Source organism: Vombatus ursinus, unplaced genomic scaffold (genome assembly GCF_900497805.2).
Source record: "Vombatus ursinus unplaced genomic scaffold, bare-nosed wombat genome assembly UNPS02014793.1, whole genome shotgun sequence".
NCBI classification, from domain to species: domain Eukaryota; kingdom Metazoa; phylum Chordata; class Mammalia; order Diprotodontia; family Vombatidae; genus Vombatus; species Vombatus ursinus.
In genome coordinates, this window is record NW_020954571.1 from 5,887,221 (window position 1) to 5,911,837 (window position 24,617).

The following is a 24,617-nucleotide window of genomic DNA, read 5'->3' on the forward strand; positions in this document are numbered from 1 at the left end:
GTCTTAAAGGCCAAAGCGGAAACACTCTCCTCCTCTCCCCCCTCCCAGCGTAGTTTTTAAAGGGCCCGCCGCGCATATCTCTCAGGCTAGCGCAGCAGAGCCGGGCTGAGCGAGACCAAGTTCTGACTCCTAGAGGAGACAGGTAAGGGCCCCGGAAGGGTCCCGGCTGTCATCCACACAATCATTTTCGTTTTGTCCATCCGGCTCTGCGGCCTCCTGGGTTGCCTCTAGACGCGGTCCGTTCCTCCCCTTCCCCCGCCCGCAGGCGGCCTTGGTCGCATGCGTGTTGCCTCGGCTCCGCTCGCTGGTCTAGTCTGGCTGGGCTGGGAGGCGCGCGGCCCGATGGAGAAGTGTAAGCGGCCTGAGGGCGGGCGGGGGGGAGGGGGAAGTGTAAATATACTGAGGGCAGGCGCAGTACCTCCCAGGCTCCCCCCACCCACCCCAGTCATTGTGTCCGCTGTGCCCAGAGCGGCATCTTGTATTAGGCCGGCGCTTAATAATTTTGAATTGGAGTGTGACCTTACACTCCGAACTGGAATCTGACATTAGAGACTTACGGAGTCCAACCCCACGTTTTAGAGAGGAGGAAAGTGAGGTGTAGACAAGCTTTTGTTAAGCGCTCTGTGCCGGGACTGGTGACTCCAGGTCCAGCACTCTCTCAAGTACAAGAAGTTGAAGGAAGTGCCCCCAACCCACCCTCTACACCTTGTCATCCTCACTCACATTTCTGTAGCTCCTTAAGGTTTACCAAGTGCTTTCCTCTCTATAACCCTGAGAAGGTAGGGAGTGCAAGTACTGTTCTTATCCCCATTTTACAGATGCAGAAACTGAGGGGGAAAGGAACAAGCCATTAAGCACTTGTTGGCTGCCAGACAATCGTCTAATGGTATAATAAGATAATACTAATATTATCTCATTTGATCCTTGAAACAACCCTGGGAGCTAGGTGCAATTATCTCCCTTTTACAGATAAGGAAACAAACAGAGGTCACACAGCTAGTGAATATCTGAGGACAGATTTGAGCTCGGGTCTTCCTGACTCCAGACGTTGGAGTCTTTCTACTGCACCACCTACCTGTATTATTATCCCCATTTTACAGATGAAAGAAGTAAGGTTCAGAAAGTTTGAGACCTGCCTAAAGTCAGTCTCATAGCAGGTATCAGAGGCAGAATTCTCACCCAAGTTGCTGTCACCTATAGAATCATTACTACAAGTCAAATCAGTATTTTGATGGAGTGCTACAAGGTGACTTAACCTTTGAATACCTGTTAATGCCACTGCTCTCTTTTGACTCCAAGTCCAGTGCTCTTCCTATGGCACCATTTTTTCACTTTAGAGCTATAAGTTATAAGAGTGGGGAAGGAGCTTATTCTGAGTCGCACAATGTTTCTGAGGCCGGATTTGAGTCCAGGTGTTACTGACTCCGAGTGCAGTGCTCCATTTACAAAACATGCTGCTTCCACTAATAACACATGGCTCTAATCTCTTCTTTGCCTTGCTTTCCTAAGGATAATGCAATGGCCCAACAAAGAGTCCTCCCCCAGAGCAAAGAGACCCTCCTTCAATCTTACAACAAGAGGCTGAAGGATGATATCAAGTCAATAATGGATAATTTCACTGAGATCATAAAGACAGCTAAGGTAAGTAGAGGTAAGGGAACTAGCTTCCCACGTTCTCTCATCTTCATAGGAGATGGTGGGACAAGGGCTGGGTGTATCTTGTTTATGTGTCTCAGGGAAAAAAAACTTGGTCCAGAGCCTATCCTGAATTTTAAAGCACTGCTGTTCATCTGGTATGTTGGAATTTGGAATACTGAATTGTTCTAGGTTCTTTTCCTTGCCTACTTTCTGTATAAATGGTCACTAGGAACACGGATTTTGAGCTGGAAGGGACATTAATGGCCATTTAATCCAAGCCTCTCATTTTAAAGAGGAGGAAGTGGAGCCCAGGAAGGTGAACTGATTTGCCTTAACTTCACAAATAGTAAGTGGCAGTTCTGGGAGGTAAGGTAAGGTAAGGAGGACAGAAACCTGTTGTGGTTGGAGAATGTGGTATTCTGGATTAGTAACTATTCGGTTAAGAAAGAATTGCCATATATGCCTTAGATGGTTGTCCATTTTTAAAAGAATCAGAACATGATAAAAAAAGTACTTAGTATTAATACTAGAATGAACATAATTTTAGTCTCTTAAGATTGAGGGTTTTCAACTACATGAGGAATATTAAATCTCTGCCCAATTACCACAGACAGAATCTTTGAAACCTTAGAATCAGGTGGCAATCCAACCCTAGTCTAGCAACATTTCTGATAAGGAATCATCCATCCTGCCCTAGACCACCCTTGACAGTGAGATTAATACCTCCCTTGACAGCCTGTTCTGTTGTTGGAGAGTTATTAGAAAGTACTTCCATGTATGGAGCTGAAATCTGCCTCCCTGTGATTTCTACCTTTCATTCTTAGTTTTGCTCTTGGAAGCCACATGGAATGAGTGTATTCTGGTTTCCAAATAGTAGTTTCTTAGCTATCTAATGACAGCTGAGTAACCTCCCTAAGTCTTCTCTTCTTTGGTTGTTCAGTGGTTTCTGGTCATCCAGCATTATAGCCATTCCTCCCATATTTGTGTTGCCTACTATTTGGTGAGCGTGAAATTTTTTTTTTTGGTCTTTATAATAGGGATAGGGACTGGACCTGTCATTGCATTGATATATTGGGAATTCCCAGGAAAGGAAAATGCCTTTGCCAATGCAGGTCAGCACCTTCTCTGAAAGCTATAGACCTAGGGAGTTTCCAAGAGCAGTAGTGTCAAAATCAAATAGAGGTGAGGGCCACTAAACCATGTATAAGGATGCATATTAACTTAGAAACCATATAGTAATATTATCTATGTTTTATTGTATTTCCATTTATTTTGTTAAATATTTCCCGATTGCATTTTATCTGGTTTGAGCTACTCAGGAGTGCCTTTTGGAGGCAATTTTTATTCAAACTGAATTATCTTCACCCCAAATCAAAAGTGCCAGGAATATTATTTTTTATAATCATCATTGTCGTTATTGCCATCGCTATCATCATCATCATCATTATTAGAACAGCAGCTTAGGAAATAAAATCTTATATCTGTTCTCTGTCACTCCCCCTTCCTCTTTTTGGACCATATCATAATCTTTTAATCCCCCTGTGCTCAGCTTTTTCTTTCTTTTCTGCCCCTCCTTTCTGTGGGAGAGATGGGGCTCAGTGTCTAACCCTGTGTCATTAGATGGGGAGGGGGGATAACTTTTTACTTAACCCAGAATTCTTGGGGTGGAGAGGAAGGACTCCTCTTGGGAGTCATGAGTCTCCCTTTCTCTATAAGTGCCTCCTGTTCCCTTCCCCTCGTCCTTCCTCCTACCCCTGTTATGTCCCAAGAGGTTTGTGGCAAGCTCTTGAACTGACGAGGCATTGGCTTACATGTTGTTGGACATTCTTCTTGTTTTTCCTCTAGATTGAAGATGAAACTCAGGTGTCCCGGGCAACTCAGGGTGAGCAGGACAATTATGAGATGCATGTGAGAGCTGCCAATATTGTAAGTAAGCCTTGTTCTTCCTTCTCCCTCCATCTTCTGGGTCTTGCGTTGAGGGGCAGGCAGCAGCAACAGCACTTTCTGTTTATTTCCTGTAGGTCATATCTAATCTTGGGTTCTTTCTCTTTTCCATCACCCTCCACTTCCCAATCTAGAGTCTGAATTTGGGCCATGCAGTTTCTTGTCCTCAGCCTTCCCATTGTGTCCATAGAAAATCCTTTTTCCCTTTGCAATCAGTGCTGAGAAAGGCCAGGTGAAGGATAGGAAAGAAAAATCCCCAAATTTCACATCAGTCAATCAGATCTTTATTGAGCATTTACTTTGGTCAAAGAGTTCTGTGCTAGATACTGTGAGGGATATAAAGATGAGTAAGACATAGCCCCTGCCCTCAGAGAACTTAGTCTAGTCAGAGAGAGAGGGCCCCCCCCATGAAAAAATAACCATCAATACTAGTGTTCCCTGAGCTATATGGACAGTTAAGTGTTGCAGGAGTTCAGGGTAGAGAGAGAGAGACATGTCCTGGGGGTCAGGGCTGTTGGGGAAGGCTTCCTAAAGGAAGTGGGAAACACAAAGGGACTTTGTTACTATTGTGTTAAGTTTTATTTTAAACTTAAAAAAAAACTGCATGTAACAGTTCAATTTCATATATAATCTCCTGGTTTTTGTAGATGGCATTGTTTGTTTGTTCAGTTCATCTTAGAAAAATTTTCAAGTAAAACAGAGTGCTTCGGGTAGGCTGAGGGGGTGGGAAGGGACATTATTGGAAATGTTGTGAGCAAAGGCATCTAGATGAGAAAGCCAAGGCCCCACACTCAGGTGACAGTGGTTCTCGTTGGGTCTTTGGGAGATGAGGTAGATGTAGGTAGAAGGTGTCCAGGTTATTTAAGGCATCAGGGAACAGCAGCTAAGGAATAGCCATCATCCTGTAGACAGTGAGTTGCTATGAAACCCTTTGAGTGACATGATCCAAACAGGTTTCACTTCTCAGTGCTTCCCCTGCTCCCAGAAACTCTCACAAATGAAAACTGGCTGCAGTGGTGATCCCTTGCGGTAGGGCGTTCTTTCCTTGGTAGCTGGTGCTAAAAGCCTCTTTGGTGCTTGGCAAGATCCCTTTTACCCTGAAATTTTGTGATCCAAGAGGGGCAAGATTAGGAAGGGGCTGGGGGGTAGGGTATGGAATCTGTCCTTGTGAGGCTGGGCTCAAATAATTAAAACTGTTATAGATATTAGAAAGTCAGAGGCCAAGAGGGGATATCATTTCATAGTAAATCTGTAAACTCGTGAAGAAACATTGCCTTATTCAGAACTTCCTTCTCCACTTTCCCCATGAAGGTTATAAGGAGGACAGACAGCTTTAACACACAGCAGGGTAAACATGTGGAGGCCATCCTAGGTGCCTCAGTTTCCCCTGTTGGTAGGGGCTGTAAGGTGGCTGGAAAGAGATGAGGGTTAAGTCATAGGCACCAAACACATCTGTGGTCAATCTAGCCTCTGTTAAGCACCTAAGCTGATGCTAGGCACTGGGGATGGAAAAATAAAAGTGAAAACCTGTGTCCTGGTGGAATGTGTCCTCTATCGGGAGAAATCTCTCTCTCTCTCACACACACACACACATATACATATATAATGCATGTTCACATAACACACATGTGTATATGTGTGTGTATAGGTATATTGAAAACTCAAATAACCAGGTAACCTTGGTGAGGGAGGTGCTGGCAGCTGAAGGAAATGGGAAAGGCCTCATATAGAAGGTAATACTTGGTCTCCTCCTTTATGGAAACAATTCTGAAAGCAGATCTCTGTCCATTTCCCAAATTGTACTTTCCGGGCCTCCCTAAACCCCATCTACCATCTTACTCATTAACATTCCTAGGTCCGTGCTGGGGAGTCCCTGATGAAGCTCGTGTCTGACCTCAAGCAATTTCTCATCCTCAATGACTTTCCTTCGGTGAATGAAGCCATCGATCAGCGCAACCAGCAGCTTCGGGGCTTGCAGGATGAGTGTGACAAGAAGCTCATTTCCCTGCGGGATGAGATTTCCATTGACTTGTACGAGCTGGAGGAGGAGTATTACTCGTCCAGGTACAAATAGGGCTCTGTACTCCAGAAGCTTGTGAAACTGCATCCTCTTCCTTCTTCATCCACCTCTCCTAGGGAGCAGGCAGCAGGAGAGCTGGCCAGATCAGTGGCTTAGCAGGAAGCCTTTGCTCCTTCCTACAGCTGTGCTTCCCAGGGTTACTGGCCTTCCTGAATTTTGTGGGGTTTTTCTCTGAGACGATCTCTTACCTGGGAAGCTCTGTGAAGGCCAGTAAAGATGGCAATAGTTTCTTCTTGGCCCCCTAAAATAAAAATTCATTTCTTCTTTGGTGACCCAGGTACCCACTTTCTCTGGGGAAGTCAATAATGCCAAAGTAAATGGAGACTGAGCTATGGGCGTGGGTACTCCTTTGTCCCAGAATAACTGGTCTCCAGAACAAAGAAATCTGGACTAACATATGGTACCCCACTGTAGGTTTTGAATAGCTGCTTTTTTGCTCTGGTGATATCCCACTGTGAATGCTCATAGAATCTTAAAGTGTCAGAACTGGGAGGGACAGACTTTCAACCTCATTTAGTACAACCTATTTATAGATTGGAAAACTGAGGCTACAGAGGGAAAGGAGATGTGACTAAGGAATAAAATCTATGTCTCTTGAGGCCCACACTACACTAACCTGCCTTTATACATCAGCCTCTCTGATGAGGTAATACATGCTAATTCTATACTGTTTCAATTGCTACTCTGTTACGCATTTAAATTGCTAGTTTTCTCTTTGATCATAGGCTGATTTCTCTCAGCCAACCAGTCTGCACTTGTTTCTCCCATGTAGGAGATAGGTGCTCAGGGAACATAGACCAATTCTAGCATTAGCCTGAACTAAATGGAATCAGGGAGACAGATTGGATTCAGAGTGAAACTGAGAATAACAGTGGAAAAATCTCCAAACACACTGCATTTCAAGGCCCAATCTATATAACTTTAGGATTATCTACTTTGAGAATTCTCTATATTACTTAAAAGTCATAGCATGTCAGAACTGGAAAGGGCCTTAAAGACATCTAGCTGAGGGATTCTTTACTTTTTTGGGGGGTCATGGATCCCCCTGGCAGTCTAATGAAGCCTGTGTACACCTCAGAATAATGTTTTCAAACAATAGAAGGAAATGCTAAATTCTAGTTTGGGATTAGTGAAGATAAAGATGTAAATTTTATCCTACTCAAGTTCATTGGGGGGGGCCTCCCCTGAAATACTTCCACAGTTAATGGACTCCAGGTTAAGGCCCTTTTCCACTCCCCCCCCCCCCCTCCCATCCCCCCCCCCCCCCCCCAACACACACACATACTATCTGGCTTAATCTTATTTTACTGAGGCCAAGGGAGAAAATATGAATTGTTTCTCTGTGCCCAGTAGACGAAAAGCTGATGAATCTTCAGAATTATCTCTAGGTGGTTTTATGCCTTCTTTCCCCCTTTGGACCTACTAGTGCCTTTAAAATGCTCACTTTTGCACCAAAGAGGCTTGTGAACTTGTTTGGAGAGGGCCTCAGGCCAGATCTGGCCATGGATTTAAAATGTATAGTTGAACCTCCTTATGACTTATTTTCCTGAAGAGGCTCAGTTTTGTCCCACCTCTTAATTGCCCTGAACTATTGTAAATACTGGAAATGTGAAGTGAGAAGTTTAGCCCTTTTGGAGCCAGAGATCATTTGGCAAAAGGCACCACAGCTGTCATCCCATGCCAAGCTTTTTATTCCACCTATTCCTGTCTCTCTTGAATTCTCAGCATCCTTGCCTGGTTTTAATCCTTTCACCTGGTTCCCCTGATGGAAGGGGCTCTCCCAATAGGATGCTCTCTGTCCTTATTTCTCCCAGATGCTTTCTGTTGTACAGGCTTTGTGCAGGTGAAATTCCTACATTGAACTCCTGAGAGTAGAGAAGATGCTTTTCCTCTGTGGGAAGAACTCCATGACCTGGAATAGGGGATTCAGAGGACCATGAAATCACAGACTCATAGAATGCCTGAGCTAGAAGGGACCTTTAGAACATGGAATGTCTCCCTCATTTCACACGTGAGGAAACTGGCCCCCAGAGAAGTAACTGACTCATATAGCGAGTGAGCGGCAGGACCCAGCCTGGAATCCAGGTCTCCAGACTCGTAGACCAGGGTTCTTTCTGTTGCTCGTCTTCATATTAATCGTTCAGTCAGATTTACCATCCCTTTTCCCCATATTCACCATACTACCCAGTAAGATGACCTCAGCTCAAATTCCCAAGTGCTTTAAACCTGTGAAATCCTCCATGACCTCCCCCATGAAGTAGGTAAATGCCTCAAATCTGTTCCTGCAAATCCCAGAGTGCCTTAATGTTGTGGTGGTTGGGGTGGTGGTGGTAAGCGTAAGCTTGGGCTAAGTGGGATAATCCTCTGTTGTAAGTGATGTCCTACCATGTACCCTGTGTGTAGGGCCCTTCACAGCAATTCTAAGGGGGTAGATTGATGATGATGATGATTTTGAAACTGTCAGTTGTGTCTTCATCCTGTTAAGTATTTGAAATTTATCCTTCTCTATCCAATTCTATTCCCCTGACCCTGTTCCCATGTAAATAAAAGTTTTTGCTGTAAGCAAACTGGGACACCAAGCACCTCTCCAAATGTTTTTCTCCATATGAACTGCTGTTTCTGTCACCCCTGCTGTGTTCCCTGTTTCCCTCCTGCTCTCTTGCACCCACTTTGCCGTCTCTCCCTATTGTTTGCTTTTTTCCCTAGCCCAACTCTCCTGCTTTTTTTTCTTTGGAGTGTCCTACTGCTCCATGTCTGTGATGGACTTCTAGGGTTGGGGAGCCAGATGAGGTCTAGAGGAAGGGAAAGCAGCATCCAAGAGTTAAGCAGGGTTGGGAAAGGGATGAGCTATTTACCTTTTCAGAAGCAGCACCTGGTTTGGCCCACACCCCACCCTCTTTCATTTCTCCTACCAGTTAGCTGATTGTAAGGTTATGTCAGACAGAACCTGGTAGAAATTACCAGGTTTGCGGAGGTTGGAGGGCTCGATGTGAAGACACCCAGACATGCCTGGGAGACTAAGAGTTTAGGGCAATAAAACAGCCAATTAAAATAAAAAATTTTCTCAAAACTGAGTGAATGATAGTCATTGATCGTTTGGAGATAGACTGAGCTGTCTCATCATAAAACTAGGACCAAGAAACTGCTTTCGCTCAACTGAGGTAAAAGGAGCAAGTACTAGAACCTAGAGCTGAAAGGGGCCTTGAGATCATTCAGCTCCCTCTCCTCCCATTTAACAGATAAAGAAACAGACCCAGAGAAGTTTTTTTTTTTATTTTTGTTTTTTACTTGCCTAAAGTCAAACAGACCTTTGTTGTTGTTGTTGTTCAGTTGTATCTGCTCTTTCTGACCCCTTGGACCATACATAGCACATCTATTCTATCCATGGGGTTTTCTTGGCAAGGATACTGGAGTGCTTTGCCATTTCCTTCTCCAGAGGCAAACAGAGGTTAAGTGACTTGCTCAGTCTCACAGATAGTAAGTATGTAAGGCCAGATTTGGACTTAGGTCTTTCTGACTCCAGGCCCAGCCCTCTATTCACTGAGCCATCTGGCTGACAGACCTGCCCCAGGTGTTTGGTACAAGTACTTGGATGTAAGAACCCTGAGGGATGTGTCGGATTGTGACTGGACCTTTTGAGGTGCCACTGAAATCTCCCATCTGTCCTCACCCAGGTTTTTGCTGCTTCAAAACTGTAGTGGAACTGTTGGCTTCTTGCAATGGGGTTGACCACAGGCATTGTTTTAGCTGCTTTTGTGGTAACATTAATGGTCTTGTGCTGTGCTGAGCTTGTCTTTAAAAACAACGCTCCCCCCTCTCCCATGTGATCCTTGCTTTCAGAGAAATAATAGGAGCATTGATTTAGAGTCAGAAACCTTATTAGAATCTCTTAATTGTAGGGTGTTAGATCTAGATCAGGAAGGGGTCCCAAGAAGCTACCTAGTCCAGCCCCCTCCTTTTACAGAGGAGGAAACGGAGGCCCAGTGACTTGCCCTTAAAGTTACACAGGTAGTGAGTATCCCAGTTAGGACGTGAACCTAGGGCCTGGAGCGCTTTCCATCGTATCACACTGCTTCTCACCTTGCAGGACCCAGAAACTCATATTTAAAAATAACTGACAAACACATGCAGAACAATGGATAGATAGACTCGAGGGAGTGAATGCATGTGTATACTTGACTTTGTGAGGGGGTTCCTACTTTCAAGGCCATAGGAGAACTAGTCACTTTAAAGGATCCTGCAATAAATCTTTTCTTATTAGCAAGTAATTGCCCTGTTTTGCACTGATCCTAAATGTCTTATAATTTCACGAAGGCCAAGAGCTGGGAATTAGGAAGCAATCAGTTAGGTTTGGGTGGGTAGGGATTTCTTTAAGGATTGGTACTGTTTTCTAAATGCTCTGCTTCTGTCTTGCTTTTTTTTTTTCTTATATTCCCTTTTCCCCTGCCTTCACACCTCTCCCTGCTCCTGCTGTCTTTCTTCCTGGGGTTTTTTTGGCTATGGAAAAGCTACAGTTTTTGCGACACAATTGATCTGCCCCTGTGTGAAGCCTACTGGAGGCAGGACCTCACTTCATTCTCCCCTGATGGCCTCTCAGCACCTCTGCTAGTGTCTCCTGCAGAGCCTGGTATGGCCCCGGTGCAGGGGACCACACCAGTGCTCCCTCACATCAACGGGCCTGGCTCAGGTCCCACGGAGCATGCCTGACCAGGATCCAGTTCTGATGCTGTCAAAGGTGCTTGCTGCTGACTCCAGCTACCACAGCCAACAGCTGCCCCTTTGGGCACAGGGTATCACTTGGAGAGCAAACGTTAGTATTTCAATCTGGGTCTTCCCTCCCCTTGTTCCCCTCTCTTTCAGCCTCAGGGATAAAGTTCAGGTGCCCAGGCCATCCATTAAACTACATTTCCTTTTCCTGGGCCTAACCTTTCTTTGATGAAAGTCACTGTTCCTGAAATTAGAATGGGAGGGGATTGGGGAATTTGTTAGGCAGAGCCAAACACTTGGAGTTGGGAAAACTGTAGGCTACGTCCTCAGCTGTCCCAGGGAACTGCTATTCATGAAGTCTTCTTCCACCCTGGCCCATTTGAGGACAATAGAGCTAGGAGGAAGATAGCTCTGGATTTCATCCTATACTCAAAACTGTGGGTGGGTGGAGAGATGGGGGAGGGAGCCATAAACACTTGGATGTGTAAGTAGATATAGAAAGAATGTGTATTAACTTAAGCAGCACACATAGAGGCCACATTAAAAACTGGCATTTGTGGGGCAGATTTAGCTACTGTAAGTGAGCAAAACCATACGTGGTTCAGCTTCATCTCACAAGAGAAATAACTTGACATAGAGTCACTTTTTCATGGGAATTTCTGTATTAAAGGTGGCTCCTTGAAATGTTGCTGTTGCTTGGAGCTCAGGTGGACAGAGGGACTGGATTACGCTGTTACCATTCATTTCCCACAGTGATTCTCTTTATTTTTGTAACTAGACTGTTAAATAAATAAATCATGAATCTTTGGTGATTTATTTCTCTTCTCAGTCCCCACTTATGCATGAACTCACAGGTTGAAGAGGAAGCCTGCTGGTCCCCTAACAACAGAGATGCAATTGGGGAATTGGGATATGCAGCCAAGGCCCAGACCGTGGGAGGGGGACAGAAAAGAAAATAACTCCTTTCTATTGTATCACCTGGTGGAGAAAGAGTGCACAATTTAGTCATCTGCAGGGATGAGGCTCAATCAACAAGCATTATAAATAAGTGCCTACTATGTGCCAGATGCTGAGAGGGACGGGGTTCAGAGACAAAAGTTAAAAGGTCCCTGGTCTCATGGAGCTTACATACTGGATAACGTAAAGCAGAAGGTGATTCTAAAGAAAAACAACATTGAACACAAAACGTCTGAACTAGAAGGAGCCTTGATCTCATCTAGTGATTAAATTTGGTCCACACCCCTTATTTTACAAACTGAGACCCAGACAACTTGTCTGAGTGAGTAGCAGCTAGAATCTAGCTCTAGCAATCTTAGAATTTCTAAGAAGGAACAATATTGGTTTCCCTTATTCTGTGGATGAGACTTGTCTCACTAGCCAGTCTACAGACCACTATAAACAAAGAATTTTGTGCTTGATTAAAAGAAGTTAACCAATACTCAAATTAGGAAAAAAAGGAATACCTAGATAATCAACATGTTAGACTTAGGGAAAATCAGGTCTGTGATCTACCTCTTAGGTATTTAACAAGCATTTATGAAGTACCACCTGTGTGCCAGACACTGTTAGGCACTGGGGATACAAATACAAAATCAAGGTTTTCAGTCTCCTCAAGCTTACATTCTGTTAGTCTGACAATAAAGGAGAAAGAGTATTAATCATTTGACACATACATAACCAGGCTAAGGAGTCTTGAAGGCAATGGGCTCCCAAGTGGTGACCATACCTTGCTTCTAAGGGGTATGTGAACCACCACCTTCCATGATAGAGCAAATCATGAGGCTTTTCTTCAACACAACCATACCTACCCATCACATTGCAGGCCAGTGGTCCCCATTACAAGAATGGATGGGGGAAATTGTTTCCCCTGAAAGGTTTATTAGTGTCCTGTACCTTTAATTCTGAGAGGGCATCCCACCCACGTAATTGGGATTTATTGATAGTTTCCCACTCAGGCTAAGTCACCTGGCCCCTCTGGAAAGGGTTGGACAATTCTACTCTAATTTTGACAATTTGACTCTCTTATTTTGATTTCCTATTTTTTGACAAATGGTTTTTCTAATTTTGACAATTTGACTCCCTAGTTTTTTCCTAATTTTTAACATTTTGATTCCCTAATTTTTAATCCCCATTACAATGAGATCATAATTTTGACTTTCTAATTTTGACAATTTGACTCTGTAATTTTGACTCCCTAAAATTGAAATTTTGACTTTTCAATTTAGACAGATTGAGTCCCTAATTTTAGCTTCCCAATTTTGACTTTTTAATTTTGGCAGTTTCAGTAGTCTTGACTCCCTAATTTGGACAATTTAACACCCAAATTGTTAAACAATTTGATTCCCTAATTTTGACTCCATAATTGTTTCAACAATGCTGTGAACCCACAGCTTTAGAAAGCAAGGACTGATGAGAGAAATTCTGTTTCCCCTGAGAACTGTGTTGTTGTTTTTTTTTGTTTGTTTGTTTGTTTTATGTGTCCTGTGGAGACCTGGGAAATACCTTAATTTAGAAAGGCCAAGGTCATCCTCTGCTTCATGGACCATCGACTGTTGTCTTGACCTTGCCACTGGACTCCATGACTCTTGAGGAGAGATTGAGACTGATGATGACTTTTCTAAGCTCTGCCTCACTCATTCAATCCATTAGCAAGTCATGATATGCTGGTGATGTCATTGGTTCTTTTCCAGAAAGAAGGACCAAAAACAACATACCCCCAAGGATATAAGTGTCAAGGATATTCCAGTGTATGGAATATAATAATTGCTAGTTGATTTGTTGACTTAAGTAATTTATTAACTATCTAGTAATATATTTTGGTTCCTCTCACTCCTCAACCCTTTGCCAGCTAACTTCTGACCTAGGCAGTCAATTAAAACTGTCCTCTCCAGAGTTTCCAGTTGATCACTTATTTGCCAAAACATTCTTTTTTCAATCCATATCCTTCTCAACCTCCCAGCAGGATTTGATACTGTTGATCACCCACTTTTAATAGATAATATCTCCTCCCTTCTGTGACTGAGGTCTCCACCTGTCTGGTTGCTCCTCACTCTGTTCAATCATACACAAAACATATAGGCGCATACAAAGTAGAGGTAGTTACTTAGAGAAGGAAGACCTGGATTTCTAATCCTGTCTCTCACACATACTAGCTCTGTGACCTTAAGCAAGTCATTCTCTCTGTGCCCCTAGGTAATTCTAGGTTATAAATTGCAGAGCAAGTGTAGATAATTCATTAGTTAAGAAAGTTCCTCACCAGGAGCTTTCCTATACCTATGTAATTACAGGTTCAGTACCCTCCAAAAACGTATGAACAAAATAGACACAGGATAATGAGGTTGGTGTGGTGGTGGAGACATATTAAAACCAGAGTGGGGAGGCTCAGGAAAGAGTAAGTTTTCATGTAGGCATTAATCAGGGATTTAATATTCCATCTATCTGCTCTTCGTGTGTGTGTGTGTGTGTGTGTGTGTGTGTGTGTGTGTGTGTACACACAGTCCCTGCCCTCAAGGAGTTTACATTCAAACTCCAGAACATGAAGACAACTATGTACCTTTAAGATAGACACGTACATTTAAGAGATATACACAATGTATATTTGTATATATGTGTGCATGTATGATAAATATACATTTAAGAGATGTTTTAAATGTACACGTGTTTTATATTTTATATTATATATTTATATTTTAAGAGACATTCATCTCTGAAACGTTCATAGTTGTCTTGTTTTCTACCATTAGAATTTAAGCTCCTTGAGGACAGGGCCTCTTGCCTCTTTTTATTCTCAGTGCCCAATCAGTTCTGTGCTAAGCACCTAAAAGGCGTTAAATAAACGCTGGAGGACTGCCTGGCTGACTGAAGGCAACTCTAAGCTCTTCACTCCTTCCTGCGCAGACGCCCAACGTTCTAAACCCCTCCCACCTCCCCGACCAGGGAGGGGCTCTGACTGGATACCCTCTCTCAGAGCCTTCCGGCAGTCGTCCAGCAGCCCACAATCCTTTGAGGCCTCACCCCTCCCACTTTGTCGCTGGCCTACTAGACACGGCCAATAGAACACAGCTCTCCCATGACTCGGCAGTCGTCTAGTTCTGCCTACCCATGTGGGTTTCCCAGGAGAGAAGTGACCGTGCGCCTGTCCGAGGCCAGGTAAGTAGCCGAGAGTGTTCAGACTCGGTGGGTGGTACCGGCTCACCCGGACTCTCTGCTGCGCGCCCCGGCCCTTCTCCTCCGCTACCTTCTTTCCCAGCTTCTTGCCCTCCTTTCTCCCGACCGCCTCATCTTCCCTTCTCTTACTCCTAGCCCTCCCCACGAGGATCCCTGTCACCAGTGGGTGCCCTCGCGGACCTACAAAGACGCAGGGATCGGGACGTACGTACACGTCTTCGGAGATTTCTGTCTCTGTGTGTCTCTTTCTGTCACACACACACACACATACTCACACACACTCACTCAGCCATGCCCACGGATGCTGACAAGATACCCAGAGCATTCAGAGATGCCACCTTTGAGAGTATCTAGTCCAGGGATTGCTAGCCTGGGGTCCATGGACTTGTTTTTAAAGAATATTTTGATGATTGTATTTCCGTAAGATTGGTTTCCTTTGTAATCCTATTTTGTTTTATACTTTTAAAAACATTATTTTGAGAAGAGTTCCATTATACAGAAACGGTTAACAACTCCTGATCTGGTCCAACCCTTTCCCCCCTTCCCTGTTTTTAAACCAGGTAAGAGAGGTTTTACTGTTAGGACCAGTTCTTTCCATGCTGCTTCATGTACTTGGAATAGTGAGTGACATAAACAGGTACAGACACCTAGACTGTGAGGTCCTCAAGAGCAGGGACTCTCTTTTTGCCTTTCGTATCCTTAGCTTAGCCCAGTGCCTGACAGAGTAGGGCTTAACAAATGATTATTGACTGGTTGACACTGACATGCAGATGTCTAAGAAAGTAGACACAATAGGCAAAGATATTCGTCTAGACAATCCCAAACAGAAATAGACAAATACACATTTAGCCACACAGATCAGTAGACACAGATGCACACAGACAGACATTTACACAAAAACAAGCATGTTTGTGTGGAGGCCCTTTTCTGTGTAGAAAAAATACTGCCCAACCTGGCCCCTCCCTCCCCCCCAAAAAAAGGATTTTGTTCTTCAGAATATATTGCCCCACGTGTGGGTTAAGCTGTTTTTTAGAGATTTTTTTAGGGGGGTAGGGAAGAGGTAAGGGTAATTGGGAGTGGGAGGAGTAGTGCTCTACTGCTGGATAGGGCATCTTCTACTCTAGATACAAGGGGATCCTCGTGAAACAACAAATTGTTTTCTTGGGCACCCGACTTCTTCTCAACCAGCTCTTTTTTTTTTTTTCCTCAGTCCAGGAACAGTGGAAAAACTCTTCCAGAGACACCATATGCCTCTGAAGGAGCAGCGGAGGTTTTCCAACAGGATTCAGTGATTCCTTCCCTTTCCCAATGGCGTCACTGGTGGCCAAAGATTCTTATCTGCAGAATCTAGCCAAGAAAATCTGTTCCCAGCAGACTGTGGAGCCACAGAAACGAAAATGGGGTAATTCATATAGTTCTTGGAATAATTTTTTAAAAAATCAGTGTGGTTCTTCTTTCCCATCCTCAGGCACTGGCCTCATCACTAGATCACCCTGACCTTCCTCTTAGGTTAAGAGGCACAGTGGTCCAAATGAAAGAACACTGGAGTGACAGAAGATCTGGGTTCTAGGACCAGGTCTGTCATTTACTTGGCACAACATTTCTTGTTTCTAACTTTCAGTTTACACCTTGCCTCACCTCCTTTACAGGGCTATTATGAAAGTCAAGTGAGAAAATGTATTTTAAATCTATTTGCAAATCACCTAAGGGTTTACTCTTTTGTTGTGGAACAGAGTAAGTAGGGGAATTTCTTCACCTGAGAGTTCTTGATACCAGAGTAATCATAAGTTCAAAAAAGTGTGGTGGTGATGGATTATTATTATTATTATTATTATTACTTACAATCAAAGCACAATTATCTACCAAATGGATTCTTTCATCATCTGAAGTCTTTTTTTTTGTCATCCAACAAGATCCTACAGACAAATTAGAGGGAGGTTGTAAGAATAATCAGTCAACAGGTATTATTTATTGGGCACTTGGTCTCAGCCCAGCTCTTTGCCCAATAACAAGCATTTATTATAGAATGTGCCAGGCACTGTGCTAAGCTGGGGATAGGAATGAAAACAAAAAGGAAGATAGTCTCTGCCTTTAAGAAGCTTACACTTTAATGGGAGAAAGACAACACAGAAAAAGGACTTGAAGTGGGAGGCAGGAGAGGGAAAAGTCGTTATTGGGTTCTTGTGTTGAAACCTGAAGAGTCAGAAGAAGGGCCAACAGGGGAATAAAAGATGGCCAACCTGGACCCCTCCCCAAAATGGAGTGAGGCAGAGACATCCAGTGGGAGAAGGGAGCTGAGATGGTAGAGGTAGGCTCCAGGGTGAGACGGGGACTGAAGCATGGTGTTGAAGTTCTGCTGCTATCAGGCAATAGTCCTGGAGTCAGAAAGAATCCTCTTCTGAGTTCAAATCTGGCCTCAGACATTTACTAGCTGTGTGACCCTGGGCAAGTCACTTAACTCTGCCTCAGTTTCCTCATCTGTAAAATGAGCTGGAGAAGGAAATGGTAAATCACTCCAGTATCTTTGCCAAGAAAACCCCAAATGGGATCATGAAGAGTCAGACACTGCTGAAAATGATTAAGCAACTAAAATTGTGTGGTACAAATAGTATGTACTATAGGAATTCAAAGAAGGAGTGAAAAAGTATGGAGGTTAGAGCTGAGATTTGTATACCAACTCCTTCAGAGTCCTTCTATCCTAATCACAGAATTTTGAATGGAAAGAAAGAGAAGAGTTCATCTCGTTGCACCTCAAAGGGGGGAAATGCTTTGACCAGAGTCTCCAGGAATGAAACTGGAATTCAGGCCTGGGTCTTTTTTTTTTTTTATTATTTTTAGGCATTTGGGGTTAAGTGACTTGCCCAGGGTCACACAGCTAATAAGCGTCAAGTGTTTGGTCTGAGGTCAGATTTGAACTCGGGTCCTCCTGATTTTAGGGCCGGTGCTCTATCCACTGCACCACCTAGCTGCCCCATTGGCCTGGGTCTTTTTACTCCAAACCCAGGGTCCTTTCTGCTGCATCACCCAATCTCTTCTACTGTCTAAGGATGGCCCAGGAGTCTTAGGTTTCCTGCTATGTCACAGGAACTAGAATGACCTTTCTCCCTCTTCTTTGTTTTAGCTCCCAAACCTGCTGATCTAGCAACCAGTGGACCCCCAAAGAAGAAGAAGAAGAAGGAGAAGAAGGAGCAGAAAAAGAAATCCCAGAAGCAGGATGAAAAGGCCAAGAGGGTCCAGAATAAGCCCCCTGACAGCGAGCAGTCTGAAGCTCCTAGTGCCAAGAAGCCTGCAGTTGCAGCGGGGAAGGCAGGTTCCGGCTCCGGTGGAGGCTTCACAGGTGAGAGGCTCCAGGGTGATGGTAGGTGAGGAGGATTTAGGAAACAGAAGTGAAAACATTCTCTTGTCCTTGTACCAAGCCTACATTATGTGTTAGAGCCATGGCAGCATATTCTACTGGGAGGCAGAAGACAAGGATTCTAGTCCCTCACCAGACACACGTCCGCACCTTTTCAGCTTGATGGAGAACCTGCCGAAGCTTGTTCTCCCTCATAATAGTCTTCAGGGACCCGGAATTGTCATCTTGCCATGGTAAGGATCGTAGGATAGGTCTAGAGATCAAAGTGAGCTTAGAGACCAGCTCTCTAACTTTACAGATGTGAAAGCTGAGGACCCAGAGCAGGGAAGCGACCTACCCAAGGAGTGAGTGTCAATGGTGGGCTTGAACCTCTGACTCCAGAATCACTGTTCTTTCTGTTCTAGCAGCTTTCCTTGCTCTACCAAGTTGCCACACTGGCATTGGAGGAGGATTTTAGTGGAACAGGGCCTAAAACTGATAGCGTGTCTCAATCTAGAATGCCATGGATATTTGGCTGAAGAACTTTGTCCAAGATGGTCACAAGGTGGATAAGGGGACCTGAAATGACAAGGATTTGGGAGAGGGTGACTTGTGAGGATAGACCCAAAAGAGGTGAAGTCTTCATTTTAGGGAAAATGAGGGTTGCAGGTTGTGAACCCTTGAAGGAAAAGGAGAGGGGAGGGAAGTGTGGACTTGTTCACCAAACCCCCTTGATTTCAGAGACAGCTTGGTGTGATACAGCACGGAACTAGGAATCAGGATATGTGAGTTCTGATCGTTGTTCAACTTTGTGGACGTCACTTCCTCTCTCTAGGTCTCTTTTCCCGTGTGTAGAATGGAAGGGTTGGACTAGCCAGGGATGGGGAACCTGCAGCCTCGAGGCCACATGTGGACTTCTACGTCTTTGGGTGCAGCCCTTTGACTGAGTCCAACTTTTACAGAACAGATTCTTTTATTAAGGGGGTTTGTTCTGAGAAGTTTGGATTCAGTCAAAGGGCTGCACTTGAAGACCTAGAGGGCCACATGTGGCCTTGAAACTGAAGGCTCCCCACCCCTGGACTAGGTCTTTAAGGAGCCTTTTAGCACTCACATTCTAGATTTTGTGATTCTGTGTGTATAGGGTGCCTTATAAATGAAAGATTGAGCAGTGATTCTTGATTGAGAAGACCTAATGGGTACATGAGAACAGTCTTCAAGTATTTGAAGAGAGGGTTAGACATAGTCTTCTTGGCTTCCACAAACAAAGCTAAGAGCTTAGGGGTCGAAGTTTCAGAGAGGCAAGTTTAGGCTTCGTGCAATTTCCTGATATTTAGAGCTATCAGAAAGTGGAGTGGGCCATCGCTGGAGACTGTGGGTTCCCCTTTACTAGAGATGTGCAAGGAAAGACTGGATGCCAACTTGTTGGGCATCATGTGAAGGGGATTTGGGCTCTAGTGTGGGTTAGAGTAGTTGCCCTCCAAGTCTGGGATTCTCTAATTACGGTTAGAACACAAGGTGGCAACAGAGACACCCTTTAGGGAAAGCAGAGACTGACCTAGCTCTCAGATGAGTATCCTAGAATGTCTGAGCTGGGGGGGCCTCAGTGGGCATCTAGTTCAGTTCCCTTACTTTGCAGACCAGGGAAAATATTCTTCAGAGAGAAGTGACTTGCCCAGCATCAGCCAGGGAATTAAGTAGCAAAGCCAAGACTAGGAAGGACCCATGTCTCCAGGCCTCTTTTCATTACTGTTAAGCCTTACATCTTACTTTTTTTTTTTTTAGGATTTTAAATTAAATTTAAACATTTTCCAATTATCAACACATCTGCTGCTGCTTCTTCCTTTCCTTCCCCTTCTCTTTCCCCAGCACCAGGGGAAGAAGAAGGACCAAACCTTGTCACAAATATGCATAATCAGGCAAAACAAATTCCCATGTTGGCCACGTTCAAAAACGTGTGTCTCGTTGTGCACGCTCTTTCTAAAGTAATTCTTGACCCAAATTCTTCTGACAGTCGTTGCTGCAAACAAGCCAGGTTCCTTGCTAGCCATGGACATTCTGCGCCAGCGGCTGCACGAGAAAATACAGGAAGCCAGTGGTCAGGTAGGTTTATCATCTGCAGACCCTCTCATCTAATCAAATATGGGCTTCTTCAGGTCTTACAAATAGAACTGCTATCTTTATTGAGTATTCCTTTCTTTTATGTTTTCTTTCATTTATTCATTCAACAAATAGTTCTTTATTATTTTGGTCTTATTTTTATTGCTATATTTTGTTATTACATTCATTTACTCCCCCCAACCCACCCTCAACCTTGTAACAGATTGAGAAAAAGGAGAGAGAAAAGCACTTTGGCAAAACCAACCAACATGTCCTCTGTGTCTGACTGGATGCAGTGTTCTACACCCATAGGATGTCCCCCCACCTCCCACCTTGAAGAAGGGAAGGACTTTCATATTCTCACCTCTTCTCTAGGGCCAAGTTTGGGCAATATAATTATCCAGAATTCTGTTTCAGTCTTTATTCCTTCTGCTTAACATTTCAACTAATATTTATTAAACACTTCTTGTGCTATGTATCATGTAGGTGCTAAGGGGGATGCAAGATAGGAAAGCTCCTTGCCCTCAGGGAGCTTAGAGTCTAGTCAAGGAGCTTACAGTTCAGATGCTGAAGAGGAGGTCTCTTGGCTAGTTGTTAATACCAACAGTCCTGAATTTTAAAAGTCTAGACTAGAGCAGATGAAGAGGTGTAAACTGTGTTTAGCATTGTTTCAAAAGGCAGCCTAGCTTAGCGAATAGAGCACTAGACTTAGAGCAAGGAAGAGCCAGATTCAGAACCCATCTCAGACACTTACTGACTATGATCCTGGGCAAATTACTTAACCCTTTCTGTCTATCTCATCTGTAAAATGGAGATAATAGTAGCTTCTGCCTCATAGAGTTGTAGTAAGAATTAAATGACACAGTGTAGGGAAAGTACTTTGCAAACCTTAAAGTGCAGTATTAGTTCAGATTCAGAGCTGGAGGGTGGGTCCATTTCTTTCATTTTGCAGATAAGGTAACTGAAGTCCAGACAGTTTAGGGGACTTGCTCAAGGTCACACAGATAGTAAATGACAGAGATGAAAAGACAGAGGAACCCAGGTCCTCATAAGTGTAAGCCATTATGATTAATAGGAATAGTTTGTTGGCATAAATAAAAAGATCTTTAACTATACTAGTTGTAAGTTCATGTTTCTGCATCTATGTAGATTCACTTTTCTTTAGCTGCTCTAATTAGGCCTTTAGAGGCTGCACATGAGATTGGCATACAGCAACCCAACAGGGCAGGCAGGATTATACTCCTTTGCTTCATGGGTAAGGGAGGGGGAGACAATTTTAAAAGTGAGTAAATGTGATATGTAGAGTTCTCTTCATTCTCCTCTATCTCTTACTGAGGCAGCATGATATAGGAGAAAAGAGTACCGACTTAGGCGTCAGGAGACCTAGATTCTCGACCCAGCTCTTTCTGTGTGAGCTTGAGCAAGCCTCTTCTTATCTCTAGGCTTTATTGTCCCATCTGTAAAATACAGGTGGGGGGTGGAAGGGATTAGAAGAGGTGATCAGTAAGGCCCTGGTCCTCTCCTGCTGCCCCTTTTGGAATTCTCATCTTCATTTGACCCCTCCAGGGCCACCCCAAAGACCTCTCTCCTGCAGCGCTGGAGAAGAGGCAGCGGAGGAAACAGGAACGGGAGAGGAAGAAGCGGAAACGCAAGGAACTCAGGGCCAAGGAGAAGGCAGCCAAAGCGGAAGCCAAAGCTGAAGTCCAGGAGGCTAACCCAGAGCCCCCCAAGGGGGATCCCCAGGGCCTGACCGAACTGGTGTTCAACAAGTTGGAAGTAAACGAGGGGCCAGTCAGTAAGGCCCAGAAGAAGAAGGAGAAGAGGCAGCGTGTGAAGGGGAACCTGACCCCCCTGACGGGAAAGAACTACAAACAGTTGTTGGAGCGTGTGCAGGCCCGCAAGGACAGGCTGGAGGAGCTGAAGGAGCAGGATGAGGAGAAGGCGAGGGAGATGGAGACCAAAATGAAGTGGACGAACCTTCTGTACAAGGCCGAAGGCGTGAAGATCCGTGACAACGAGGAGCTTCTGAAGGCAGCCCTGAAACGCAAGGAGAAGCGCCGGGCCCAGAGGAAGCGGCAGTGGGAGAAGCGCACGGCCCACGTGGTGGAGAAGATGCAGCAGCGGCAGGACAAGCGGCGCCGGAACCTGCGCAAGAAGAAGGTGGCCAAGATAGAGCGCCGCAAGGCCAAGGCTCGCAAGAAGGGCCGCATCCTGCCTGAGGACCTAGAGAAGGCCGGGCTCCACTGAGGGGCGGGCAGACTCTCCCAGCACTCCGGACACCCATCTCCCTAACCGCCTTTTCTCCTGGCTCTGGATTCCCGCCTGTGGCTGCCCCACGCAGCGGGGAGAGAGTCGCATGTGTTAAGCGCCTGCCGGGAAGTGGAGATTGAGTGACAGAAACTAAAAAGCAGTCCGTCCTCGAGGACTTTCTTAAGACACAGCTCAGGTCTTTCATAAAACCTTTGGCTTAGAGCTAGCCTCCTAGCTTTCTATGTGTGGGATTGCCTCTGGTACCTGTTTTCCCTCCCTTCCATCCCTTCCCCATTCCCCATTTCCCAATAATCCTCAGCCCATCTCTAGGGACCCGAGCCATGTGACACAAGAGCCTGACATCTATCCCAGCAGGACGTAGTACCCTGAATGGTGTATGTGGGCTGCTTGTAGGTTCTTCAGTCCCATAGGAAGTTCACATAGCTGGTTCAGGAGTATAGGGCAGCTCATGGATGTCTTAAACTTCTTGGACTCCAGAGAAGCCAACAGGTTTAGAAAAAAAAATTTTTTTTTTAAATTTTCTTTTTTTTGTGAACTGGACAAGCATCAGCAAACAAACATTTTCCATGTAAAAAAAACCAACAACAGGAAAAGAGGATCGTATATGAAACCATGAATCTCTGTTATACTTAGAGTTGTAGTGGTTAAGTTTTAAAACAAACGGTGGTTACATGATGCAGGACTGATTTAAGAATGAGGGAAACTTCTCCAGTATTTCCCTCCAGGGGACATGTTGGCCATCAATTGGATTGAATAGTCCCATTGGAAAACCAAATGGAGAATTCCATTAGGTCTTTTATCTACCTTTCCCTCTCCCAGTTATCACAGGAGTTGCTGGACCAACCTGCTTGGAACTCAAATAGGACGGAAATAATTGAGTTTGGGGGTTTTAGAATAAACAGTTAAATTCCCTTGAGTCTGTCGCTCTGTGTTTCTGTCTCTCTTTCTTTGTCTCTCTCTGTCTCTCTCTGTCTTCCTTCTCTCTCTTCTCTCTCTTTTTCCCGCCTACCCCCACCCCGTCTCTCTCCACCTGAACCTGTGAAGGTCAGCAAATGTTAGACAAGTTAAAGTTATCTAAGATAGTGTAAAAAAATTTGTTCGTTGAGAAAGCAAGCAATATGATATTGATTATACATGTAAAGTCATGTGAAACATATTTCAATATTAGACATGTTTCAAAAACAAGAAAAAAATAGAGTGAAAAAAGTATGCTTCAATCTACACTCAGAGTTCATCAGATCTCTCTCTGGAGGTGGATAGCATTTTTCATCAAATCAGTGATGCAAAGATACTTATCTGCAGGGTTTTATTATGTTCAGAATACAGGCTCTTCTGTATACAGAGTCAGAGAGCCCAGAGAATCAGCTTAACAACCTCACAAAGAATACTAATACATAAGCAGTATAGAAAAATGGAATTTCACAGGAAGTAGGAGGGGAAAATAAGGGTAGACACATCTGGGAACAATTACCAGAAAGGGGGAGGTGAAGATAAGGACACCTGTCAGACGATCAAAACAGGAGTTGTAACTTGTTTCCCAACCTTGTGTTCTAGCTTCCAGTAACTATCTGGAAGGTCAAAACAGAGTCTAGTGAAGTGTCTTCTTATTGTAGTGGTGGCAAGAAGTCCGAGCCAGAGTTTCTTTCCCCTCACAGTCTTTCTCTTATCACAATAGTAGCAAGAAGCTTGAGCCAGAAATTCTCTTGTCATCCTTCTCTATATTATGTGTTGCTTTAATAACCTACCTCAGAGGAGACTTAGAATCATAGGATTTGGATTGGCAGGGAGAAGGATAATTGCCCAAGGGGTGCCTCTTAGCAGAAATACAAGCACTCCACCAGGTCAGATAGCTGATAGGAGAGACCCTTGGGTACCTTTACCCTGTGATTATAGAAAATAAGACTCAGGGTAGCTGGGTTCAGATTGAAAGGAACCAATATAATGAGGAGTGACTTACCTAGCTTGACAGAGAAACAAGAAAGTCCCTCTTATTAGGCTAGAATTGGGGTTCCCATTGTTGCTATTTTGATACTTGGTCTCAAATACTGAGATACTGAGGTTGTACCCATCCTACAATGGTTAAATGGAGCTATTATCACCTATTCCCTCCCTCTCTGATACCCCCCTTTCCCCTACCCTGAGAAATTTTCCTGTTAACCCTGAGAGGTCATATTTTCATGGAGACAATATCTATGCTCTGGCTGTTCTCCATGGTTATAGGGTAGATAACACAGAAGGAAACACCTCCCCTGATGATATGCCAATCACCTGGAACATACTAGCCTCCTAGGTGTTGGCTGGTTCCCCTCAGTGGGCCACTCCTTCATCCTTCTGCTATAGCTGGAAGGGGATGTTTTCCAGTGTGTGGTCAGATTGGAC

General features: G+C 44.4%; 2 protein-coding genes across 4 annotated transcripts; both read left to right on the forward strand.

Moving 5' to 3' along the window:
• The first annotated feature begins 52 nt into the window (after positions 1 to 52).
• Positions 53 to 8,241, forward strand: MED22 (mediator complex subunit 22). Of its 2 annotated transcripts, none has more exons than XM_027869750.1 (4): positions 53 to 142; positions 1,510 to 1,641; positions 3,484 to 3,564; positions 5,438 to 8,241. In XM_027869750.1, exons 2-4 carry the CDS (start codon positions 1,519 to 1,521, stop codon positions 5,654 to 5,656), a joined length of 423 nt encoding a protein of 140 aa, XP_027725551.1. In that variant the 5' UTR covers positions 53 to 142; positions 1,510 to 1,518; the 3' UTR covers positions 5,657 to 8,241. The 2 variants fall into 2 exon arrangements, with proteins under 2 accessions (XP_027725551.1, XP_027725552.1); XM_027869751.1 differs by having other exon boundaries at positions 72 to 352.
• A 6,203-nt stretch (positions 8,242 to 14,444) lies between these two features.
• On the forward strand, positions 14,445 to 23,154 carry SURF6 (surfeit 6). 2 transcript variants are annotated; one of them, XM_027869536.1, is made up of 6 exons: positions 14,484 to 14,518; positions 14,672 to 14,740; positions 15,747 to 15,938; positions 17,658 to 17,873; positions 19,882 to 19,970; positions 21,534 to 23,154. In XM_027869536.1, exons 3-6 carry the CDS (start codon positions 15,845 to 15,847, stop codon positions 22,212 to 22,214), a joined length of 1,080 nt encoding a protein of 359 aa, XP_027725337.1. In that variant the 5' UTR covers positions 14,484 to 14,518; positions 14,672 to 14,740; positions 15,747 to 15,844; the 3' UTR covers positions 22,215 to 23,154. The 2 variants fall into 2 exon arrangements, with proteins under 2 accessions (XP_027725336.1, XP_027725337.1); XM_027869535.1 differs by lacking the exon at positions 14,672 to 14,740 and having other exon boundaries at positions 14,445 to 14,518.
• The last annotated feature ends 1,463 nt before the right edge of the window (positions 23,155 to 24,617 follow it).

What these genes read in the sequence shown, in the direction of transcription:
- MED22 (XM_027869750.1), top strand. Translation starts at nt 1,519, where the DNA reads ATGGCCCAACAAAGAGTCCTCCCCCAGAGCAAAGAGACCCTCCTTCAA. An exon ending in AGATCATAAAGACAGCTAAG is followed by an intron (nt 1,642 to 3,483) that starts GTAAGTAGAGGT and finishes TTTTTCCTCTAG; the next exon opens with ATTGAAGATGAAACTCAGGT. An exon ending in ATGTGAGAGCTGCCAATATT is followed by an intron (nt 3,565 to 5,437) that starts GTAAGTAAGCCT and finishes TAACATTCCTAG; the next exon opens with GTCCGTGCTGGGGAGTCCCT.
- SURF6 (XM_027869535.1), top strand. Translation starts at nt 15,845, where the DNA reads ATGGCGTCACTGGTGGCCAAAGATTCTTATCTGCAGAATCTAGCCAAG. An exon ending in GCCACAGAAACGAAAATGGG is followed by an intron (nt 15,939 to 17,657) that starts GTAATTCATATA and finishes TCTTTGTTTTAG; the next exon opens with CTCCCAAACCTGCTGATCTA. An exon ending in CTCCGGTGGAGGCTTCACAG is followed by an intron (nt 17,874 to 19,881) that starts GTGAGAGGCTCC and finishes TTCTTCTGACAG; the next exon opens with TCGTTGCTGCAAACAAGCCA.